Here is an 11,036-nt window from a genome sequence, read left to right on the forward strand (position 1 = left end):
ATGTTGTACATACATGTAAATTGTGATGTGGTTTATCAAACTATTTTTCTTTGCATTAACCATCTGTAACTATAATAAGGTGGATTTTCAAAACTATTTATTTTATTACCTTAAACTGTAGTAATACCAAAGTTAATTCAGCTATGTCTAGCCATAGAATAAGATAAACTTGGATAGGTTCTTTGATTATTGTCAAAAATATGAACAAAAGCCTTGATTTGAAAACGTAAACTATACCATGAACGAAAACTAAACTATACCCTTTGGCCTTATACATTCATGTTGATTTGGCCAATGCAAATTATTTCCTAACATCAAAATTGCGAAATATCTGCTGTTCTTGGCTGTATTCAATTCAACAATGGGTACTGATATTAACACATTCAAACTTTAATCTCTTTATGATTTTAACAAAACAAGTGTTAGATTTATAAAGAACAGCAAAGATATTGTGACATCAGATCTCAGCCAATTTATCCAGGATGTTTCCCCATGTTAACGACTTCTATTTTGACTCGGCTACAGCTGTTTGTGTTCATGCATTAAAGATTTAAATTCATATAAAAGAGACATTGTTTTTTTTGGTGCATGTAATGTTCAGAACACATTGATGCACCCAGAGTTTAGTTACAGTCCCTATAATATTTGTATTGCTAGAAGGACTATGATAAGGTTTTCATTTGAAGGGCCTTGTACCACAAAGATAACTTTATATAAACATTTTTAGTTAATCAGTAACTGATTGGTAAGTAACTTGGTAAGCTCTGATGTCCAGGACAAAGAACCATTATTTTACAAGCATTTTTATATTCTTCTTCATTACATGCTTTCCGTATATTATTTTACATCTCACATTCTCTCAGCCATTCATGCTGCGGTATTGGACAACTTTGCTGATCATTTTAAGATCAATTCCATTTCATAATCAATCGTAATGTAAGGGGACTTATGGCAACTTGGATTTTTCAGGCTTTGCATAAATTGGCAGCAGACTACCATTTCAGTAGTATTTTATCATCGGAAGGGCACACATCATTTCAAATAGCAGGTTGGCACCAGTCAGTGCAGTATTGCCTGAAAAAAGAAAAAAGAAAAGCATGCATGAAATTTGCAGGCAACGATAATTTTCATAAAGTCATATATACCCACTGAGCACTTTATTAGGTATTTCCCTTTTTTTCTGCTTACTGGATGGTTTTTGTTTTGCACCATTCTCTGTAAACTGACTGTTGTGCATGAAAATCCCAGGAGATTTCTGAGATACTCAATCCACCCTGGCACCAATAATCATTCCACAGTCAGTCACATTTCTTCCTCATTCTGACATTTGGTCTGAAAAACAGCTGAACCTCTTGACCATTTCTGCATGCTTTTATGCATTTAGTTGCTGCCACGTGATTGGTTGATGAAATATTTGCATTAACAAGCTGGTGTACTTAATAAAGTGCTCCCTGTGTATACTGTAGGACATAAGTATGTGTGTACGGTGTCTGTACAGGAGTGCATGTGTGCGCCCATATGAGAAACCATTCATGTTTTTTAGCCTCAGCTTTGATCCTATCCCTGTTGACCTTTTCATCTCTGGTGGGAGTTGTCTTTGCACTTGACTACAAAAGATGTTCTTCATGACTAAATATTTCTGCATCACAATCTGAGTAGCTTGTCAGTAAGATTTTTTTCTTCCAATTTCGTGGCCAATTGTACCCTCTTTGTTGTCAATTGCATCAAACTGCCTTCTGATGCCTTAACCATGTGCCCCTGTGGCGCTTCAGTGGTCTCCATAAAGCATGGTATACAGCATAGAGTAGAAAATAATATAACAAAGGAAACGATTCTCAATGCTAAAGACGATAAACACACTAAGTTATTGGAGGTACAATACTGTACCTGTGGTGTCATATGGTGGCGAAACCTCTACCAGGTCACAGCCAATGAGATTCAGGCCTCGACAGCCTCGGATTATCTCCAGTCCCTGAAAGGAATCAAAGCCAATCAGGGCAGTTCTGTTTGATGTGGAGGAAGAACATGAGCACAATTTTTCCATTAGGCCCACAGCAAATCTCTGTCTAGTCTGGTGCATTGCGGTTCGGCAAGCACACTATAGGCTCAATTTGATTGATCCATTTCCCAGCACAGAGGGATTCCTAACCAGTATGGTATACTATACTATGGTTTTGAGCCCCTATTAAAACCCTACTAAATTCTCATCTTTCTCAGTTTTCTCAACCAAAGGGTTTGGGTGGAGCCACTTATATTGGGTTTAGGACTGAAAGGGTTAATGAAATGGAGAAGGCCAGTAGGTCTGATGAACTTGGGCTCACCTGGATGGGTGTGAGCCCCCCGATTTCAGGTGTGCCTGTGCCGGGAGCGAAGGCGGGGTCCAAGGCATCGATGTCGAAGCTCAGGTAGACGGGACCCTGCCCCATCTGCTTCCTGACTTCAGCCATGAGGGGGGACAGGGACTTGTGCCAGCACTCCTCTGCCTGTACAACACGGAAGCCCTGCACACACACACACCAAGCCCTAGCATGACTTGGCTCATTCAATCCAACCTGCTTTGAATGCTTTGATAGTCTACGAGTCGGAAAGTCCAGGGGTAAAAGTAAAAGTCCTGCCATGCATTTCTTCCACCCCTGAACTAAACACTGGGAAGGATATGCAACTACTTTTTGAACCTGAATTGTCCACCGCTTAGTTCATCCAGAGCAGCAGTGATGCTTTTTTAATGATGAGATTATTACGATGATGTGAAATCCAAGTGCTTTTAGTACTTCTTTCAGCTTTGGCCATATGACAACAAAACAGTTTACCTTTGTTCCAATTTAATTGAAATAAAAAGCACATGGTCTACAACAGCCGTCATCAAATCTGGACCACAAATCCAAATTTGGCCCTGGTTTTCTTTTCAGTGCTACACCTGACTCCCAGGTAAAGGGAGGATGGAAAACTAGCCGTTCTTGGACCTTGAGGACTGTGATTTGATGATCCTTGGTATATAATCTGCAGTGGACTGTGGTTTTAGCAGTGGTGCCATCTGGGCAGAAGGCAATACAGGTGCTGCGGCAATGATAATATTCACACCGTTGGTCTTTGCACGCACACACACACACACACACACACACACACACACACACACTCACACTCACACTCACACTCACACTCACACACAAAAAAAGGCTTGATTGCTGTCGAGGCTCAGGGGGTTACCTGGTCGCGGCCCCACTGGTATGTATCTGAGGAGTAGGTGGTCCCACGCATGCCGATTTGGACCACCCTCTGACAGTCCAGCAGCCCCTCCTCCACGCAGCGTCGGAATGGCGTCCCGTGGGTTATCTTCTCCCAGAAAACTACGTCACTAGTGTCAGAGTGGGCATCTACGTGGATCAGGCCCACAGGACCATGTCTAACAGAAGAAACGTCACAGTTTCAAATAATAACCATGCATACGTCTATGAATAAAAATGTATGGCTATTCCAACCTGGATCACCCAATATGGATGTGAATACCGTCCCTCACATTCAACCCTTAACCTCATATTCATTGTTTCATTTAAAATCCTACATGCTGGAATACAGAGCAGGAAGAACAGAAATTGTACCACTGACTTGTGCTGTGCATTTAGTAATACAGTCAGCTCAAGAAGTATTAGCACCCTTGATAAATATAGTCAAAATGCTGCATATAATAATCAACACAGATTCTAATCTATTTTTTATTGTTCAATAAAAGAGATAAGGAGATGTCTATTGGTGAAATAAAAAAAAATAAAACACAACAAAGTAACAAGGGAAACGGTAAAAAGTTGTGTGTGTGTGTGTGTGTGTGTGCTGGAGCTTGTGTTAGTTAATTTAGCTATTCTAAATCAGAAATCAGATTAGTCTACCGCACGCTCAAATGGGACACAGTGGCTAGTTTTTATAAACACAGTTAAGAACTTTGTACAGTGTGCAATTAAGGACATTTTGGGTTTGTTGATTTTCTTTCAACTGCATTCTGTTTTTATCAGCACCTCGTTGCGGTTTAATTTCAAATGGTAAAGTAGGCTACAGAGCGAGTTTAAAAATGAACACAAAAAATGAACGAAAGCGGTGTCTGTGTGTGTGTGTTTGTGCTTGACTGTCCGTATGCGTGCGTGTACAAGCCTCAAAAGAATTTGTAAGACCTAATCTCTTCGGGGGCACAGCCGGCCTGGGAAATTACTGGTGCAGACAAATAATGACTACTGGAACAATGTACAGGGAACAAATATGATCATTTTAGCCCACCCCTAGTGTTTAATATGTGTAAATACACACACACTCTTACACTTACTTCTCAGCAACAGCTTGAAGAATTGGGTATGCTATTGTGTGATCACCACCTATGAAAGGGTATGATGAGGACTCCAGTTAAGAACTTTGTCATTGACATCTGTGTCATAGACCAAACACATTGCTCAACAAAGAGGTCATATAACCATGGCACAAATGGAGCTATCAAGAGTGGTTAATAATTGTCTAACCATACTGGGACTTTGATAAGCTTATAAAAATTATCATAAACTACCTTGTGTATATCACTCCGCAGGGTTGTGCTCAATTCTCTTTCATCTCAGTCAATTTATTTGTTTATTTTAACGGGAATTGGCCACAACACCTACTGTATTTGTGCTCTGTAAAATTAATTTTTTAAAAGGTGACTGAAATGGACTGTCTATATTTTAGTCTCGAATGATGAAGAAAAATATGGGTTTGGTTTATATTACTATTTCCATTATTCATTATACACATTAAAATACCTTGCACTTTTTAACCAATAACAAAAATCATTCAACATTATGATAAAAAGGTGAAATCTTACCCATTGTTAATGGGATGCAGTTTGTGGCCAAGATCTTGCGGTAAGCCTCACGGATTCGTTTGCAGGTGTCCTTCAGGTCATACATATTTACGTTTACATCGCCGATATCAGCCACCATCAAGGACTCATATGGAGCTGCCTTTGTGCCCCCATTGAAACTCCTCAACATGGCCGACTCTGCCCTGATATGTCGTGGACCAAACCTGTAGAAGATGATAAATGCTTGAGATCATACACATTATATTACCAGTTTTACATTTTCAGAAAAGTAAGGGCAGTATGCAAAAGAAAAAGTTGACCCTTTATTAAACAAATATGCCAACTTCATGCATAATAAAACATTGCATGTAAATGTACTTGTTCAAGAAATAAAATGTGTTAATACAATGTTTTTAAAATAATTGGCCAGAAATTAACCCAATTATTCATTAATAATGTTAATTGTTAAAAAAATGTACAACAAATTAGACCATGTGCTTGTATTACTCAAATTTTGCTTGGGCTGTGCAGATGGTATGCACGTGATGTGCACATTGGAGCTATAAAGCTTTAAACAGAACAGTGCAAAACAGACTCAAAACAGAGGAATAACACCCACCAGCCCATGTCCGCTTAATATGGCCACCTGACTTTTTACCGAGAGATTCAGATTCGTGATGGGTAAGTGATGGCTCTTTGAGTCGGCTCTTTTGGGGAAACGTTGGGAGGCGGGTCGCATTTCTGAAGAATCATTTTTTGTAGATGAACACAATAAAAGGTTAGACGGAATCATATGATGTCTGAATTCGATAATAACGGTAGAATAATAAAGTGTAGGCATAACATAATATAACGATCTAGCAAGAATGGCGAGACATTTTGCATTAATTAGCCAATCAGTGCACACATTTTCATTCTGAATAGAGAGGCGTGACGTGCTGAACAAAAAAAACGTTTTTGAACTAAGCAGCAACAATCCTCGTATAAAAGCCTATTATAGGCCATCGCACAGATCAAATCGCAATGTGTTTATCCATACGATGTTGTGGAATTATTTAACAGATGCATTATTTCGGATAATGAATATTAGACTTGCCATTTCCCCATTTCTAACCACCAAATTGACCATATTGGTATATTTTCAAAGAAAATATAAAGAATGTCGTTTACCGTGAATTATTTATTGAATGAAATTAGATTCGTTTAGACTAGTATTACAGTGACCGTGATGTAACTTCATACATTAAAATGCCCTTTCAATGGCATCTTTCTCTTTTTGTTTAAACATACTTGTTTAAGTATTAATATTTATAGGAATATTTATATATAATATTCATCACAAACGCAATGCAAATCAATGTTATTTTGGAAATGACAAGATCGAGTCAGATTTCATGTAACTATTTCAATTATAGTAGGCTATATGAGCACAAACACCCATCTTAATTAAACCACCACGAGCTTTGGCTTTTAGAGAAACCGGAAACGAAGAGCTGTTTGGGAGGCTGTTTGGTAATCTATCTCTATCACTGATATCACTGATTCAGAGCGTTGTTTTTTTTACCTTGCCCCAGGTCGGTTTGAAGTACCCTGGTCGATTGGGACTCCTACAAACGCAGCGTCAAGGCCCTCTGCAGAGTCTTGGAAAGGCAACTTTCCCATTGTAGCAATTCCAGAAACCCTCGCGACAAATTCGGCACTGGGAGGAACATTATAAGGCCTTTTATCCGAAAATCGTCTTTTGAGATCTTTGATTGTAGGTGCATTGTCAAGATGTTCGCCACCGCATACAGAAGTTTGGCGTGCTTCTCGAGTAAAGACAGAAACTCCTGAAATAGAACTACTGCTCTTCAACCGCAAAGTTTGGAGAACGTCAATTCGTCTCTTGCTTACGCTTTTCAAAAGAGAAAACATGCTGCGTTGCTTTTTAGTCAAATACAAAAATGCAGGAGTGTGCAGCTATAAGCGCATGCGGTTTTAATTGACAGCTACAGCAGTGGCGAATTAAGGCGGATCCATTGGGCGTGCCAGGACAGTATAATGTTGCACTAGCATGTATTTAGATGAGAAAGACTTTAACCCCTTAGGCCCAAGTCTCACCGGCCCAGGGCTTATTTGATTAGTTGAGAACAACTAGTTTTTTCGTTTTTGTCTAAAGAGAGGGTATGAATTCAGAATTCAATCTGAATTCTCTTTAATTCATTCTTAGGGATGAAATCAAATCGAATAATCAACTTATCAATATGAATTTGCGAGTGTACTGAGTCCCACTCAGATGAAACAATCGACTTCACTTGCAGTGTCAGCGGCTATGCTGTTGCTTGCGTCGTTAGTGCTACTTACCGAAATGAACTGATACAATGTATCAACGTCCAATTGCTGCTATTTGATAACCCTTATTCGTTCGTGGGCTTGAACAATTCGGTCTAATGTCAGAAAAATGAGAACAGAACACAGCAACGACGTTAAGGCATAGGCCATACTTTATTTAAAGAGGCTACAACAATTCATAAGACTGCACAGACTGGGTAAATATATAGGAGCACATTCTAGTCAACCATTTAACCGGCCCCGTGTCCCGCAATGAACAACACAGCAAAGGCATACAGACTACGGCTTTACTAATATTACAAATAATTCTATAACATGAACGTTGTCTGGGAAAACAGCTCAGATCAACCCAGGCTGCCTCACTCGCTGAGGAAAAATATCATAGCAGAGATGGTAGGAATAGCCAAACTCACTTGTGAGATTGCTTTTGGGTGCAAGGTAGCCTAACTTACCAATAATAGTCAGGAGAACCAATAGTGATGCAAGAAGAGACACTCTATAGTGGGCTATAGAACGCTCTTATTACTATATACAGTATATTCAGAAAGTATTCAGACCCCTTCACTTTATTCACATTTTGTTACGTTGCAGGAACTTCCGTTTTTTCCCCATGAAAATGTCTAACGTTAAACCTTTCATTATACCTCGCTGGTCTAAATACCCAAACCCTGAAAATGTAATGCTTCATAAAACGTTGCTTAAAAACACATTTTCCAGTGGTGTTGATGCAATAAACAACCATGAAGCCTATAATATATATATATATATATATATATATATATATATATATATATATATATCCCCTGTAGTGTTGTAATTGAGTATCCCATAGTCGGCCATAACTCTGGTGGGTGGGGACCTCTGCTGGTCACTTAGTAGGCTAACGTGGGCAGGAAGCAAGTTTAGTTTTTAGATTATACTATATTTTATATAGGCTATAAGCCTATGTGAGACAATTTTGTTTAGACAATCAAGACATTTATTGGCCTGTTATTATTACGATAACTCCTTTCATTTATAAAGCTATACAGGAAACATTATTCAGTTTAAAAAACAATCTATTCAATAGATAAAAACCATGACATGTGGGGTTGTAACATGTGGCCACTCAATGAAAACGTGTAGCCGTTGGAGTCAGGCATGCTTGGTTTATCACCTGTATCGTCAGGGCTAATTGAATCGCCTAAGCTTAAAAAAGATCAACAACCGCACCTAAACATAAAATAGGAAGAAGTTAATTTGAATGTTTTTCATTAATTCGAGAAAGAATAGACACCTCCAATACACGTGCATTATTATTATTATTATTATTATTATTATTATTATTATTATTATTATTATTAACTCTTATTTTGGCTGTGTCAGGTTTGCAGGTTGACCAATAAGGAGTGATCAGCCCGCCCAGACTGCAAATCAAATAATCAACTGTAAATTTGCTTTAATCCCTAAGAATGGAAAGATGAGAATTCAGGCTGAATTCTTTCAGATTCAAGTGAACAGAAGCGAACCTGACTTAAACATGACACATTTCTTAATATTTTAAAGCAAGATTACTTTTTATTTGAATTTTTTCAGTTTCAAAGGCCCTGTGCGAAAGTTTGGGAACCCTGTCAGGCAGCACTTTGTAACTCCTCCTCAGGCAAATATAACAGCTTATAAACGCTTCCTTTAGCCAGCTAAGAGTTGACTTCAACTGTTCCATTTCTGTTCCATTTTCTAATAATGTTTCTGACAGTGGAAATAGGTAGCTTGAAACATTGAGTTTTTGTAGCCTTCTCCTTCTTTTTTTGTGTTTTTCGCACCATTCTCTGCAAACTCTAGGGACTGTTATGCATGAACATTGCTGGAGAACAGCAGTTTCTGGGATACTCAATTCACCCTGTCTGGCAAAAACAATCATTCCGTGGTCAAAGTCACTTAGATCACATTTCTTCCCCATTCTGACACTTGGTCTGCAAAACAGCTGAACCTCTTGACCACATCTGCATGTTTTTGTGTATTTAGTTGCTGCCAAATGAAGGTTAAATAAAGGTTAATTAATAATTTGGTTTCACTTAAGAAATCATTAAAATCAATAAAACATGGAATTTGACCAGAATCGACTACACTTTTGCATAACTCTGTAACCATCCAAATTACTTGTAAGTATATTATTTTTTTTGTAATATACATGAGTGTAATTCTTTGAAGTATAACCATTCCATTCCATTTAATTCTGTGCTGTGATCAAATTGGTTACTGATGAGCAAAATTCTGTAACTTTTTGGGTTTTGGTTGACATTTTGTTGGACCTGATATCCCAGTAGATATAGGGGTATCTGATTTGTACAGAACATTGTGTGTGTTACGCTACTCTGCCCGGCCCCACCACTAGATGGTGGTATTGCTTTCTTATCCCTCATTGACTTTCTTATCTCTGAGGCACTGCAGTTCAATGAAGAAAATTTATTTTGAATCGCTCAACCTTAGATTGACATTGTTCGTAATTCCTAAAATTGCTAAAATTGTTTGTGCAATCTGTACTGTAGCATATTCTGGCAATTATCTGTCAGTGGGGCCCCACAACCCACAGCCTGAGCCAGTGGAACAGCAAGGGGCCAAGGGGAGAGAAAGATCCAGCGAGGATTGGTGGTGTAAATGTGGGGCATGCCAACCTATGCCTAAGGAAATCAAATGTCTTTGCTGCATGGAGTGGGATTTGGTGCTGCCATCGATGGGAAGGCTCGATATCTCTGGCGAAGCTCTCACCAATCCTGGAGTTATTGAAACATTTTTCCATCTCCCAAAAATAAATTGGAAAAAACGTCACAGGCCTGCTGGAGCTAATGTTCAGTTGTACATCGAGTATGTGACATTTCTCATCATATAATGCATTACAGTATTATCATCGTCATGCATGAGCAAACAACAACAACAATAATCATTTATTTATATAGTGTTGAGTTTTGCTAAAGATGCAGTTGCTCTATCCCTGTAGAAATCTCTAAACATGCTAAATAGCACTCAACCAGTGGAAAACGGAAGGATAGATGTGTGTTCAGTGGTTATAGTTTAAACCGTCTAACTTCTCTGAAAACAACACCTCTAGTTTGTACTTGTTTTTTTTATTAGTTTTTCATTTCTTTCTCGTGCGTGTATTTGAAATACATATCATACCTTGTGTAAATAAGACTGTTTTGAAGTTGCTGTAAGGTGTATTTCTTCAATTTGAAGGAGGTAGGCTACTGACTCCTATAGGATTCAAGACTTTATGATAAGCTAATATGTTATGCTAACATGGAAACCAAGCCAATGAATACACAAAAATGAAAATGAAATCGGACATCTTGTCTAATTTGGATAAAGTGTTGGCGTATTATAAATTTTATTATAAACAGCATTTCCAGGTCTCATACCATTCTGTGGTCGAGCAGGTTAAACCTGAGATTCAATGAGCCAGAGACACCACATTGATCTCATTGCTTATTACCTTTGTAATGTTAATAGTGAAACTATTTCAACCATGAGCTCTGTAATGAAAGGCTTGGTTGGCTCTGGAACTCTCTCACCACTGTGGGGTGTGGAGTCAAGATACAAAGACAGGGGTGCAATTTGCTGAACTTTAATCAAACAAAATACAGATCAGTTACATAGGCATGTTGTTTAAATAAACACCAAACTGAGGTATTCATATTTAAATGGGACTATCTAAATTGAGGTTAACATAAAAAATTGAAACTTTTTACATTTCCACGAGGGTTTTTTTGGGGGGGGATTTCCAGTGGACGCCACTGGCTTGGGATCCTGTTGCTAGGACAGAGCCTTTTTCACAGCCATCCTGAAAAGGCTGAATCATCTGGTGATACTCCAGGAGACCTGTCATTCAGGAAGGCTGGCAGCTCTATGA

The 11,036-nt window shown here is 38.5% G+C and overlaps 1 protein-coding gene across 1 annotated transcript; it reads right to left on the minus strand.

Moving 5' to 3' along the window:
• Positions 1-374: 374 nt before the first annotated feature.
• agmat (agmatine ureohydrolase (agmatinase)) lies at positions 375-6,830 on the minus strand. Its single transcript, XM_061256895.1, has 7 exons — positions 6,384-6,830; positions 4,841-5,043; positions 4,313-4,361; positions 3,208-3,403; positions 2,322-2,501; positions 1,888-1,972; positions 375-1,074 (listed from the first exon to the last, which is right to left on the minus strand). The coding sequence occupies exons 1-7, from the start codon at positions 6,731-6,733 to the stop codon at positions 1,001-1,003; spliced, it is 1,137 nt and encodes a 378-aa protein (XP_061112879.1). The 5' UTR covers positions 6,734-6,830; the 3' UTR covers positions 375-1,000.
• Between the last annotated feature and the right edge of the window lie 4,206 nt (positions 6,831-11,036).

Source organism: Conger conger, chromosome 10 (genome assembly GCF_963514075.1).
Source record: "Conger conger chromosome 10, fConCon1.1, whole genome shotgun sequence".
Lineage (NCBI taxonomy): Eukaryota > Metazoa > Chordata > Actinopteri > Anguilliformes > Congridae > Conger > Conger conger.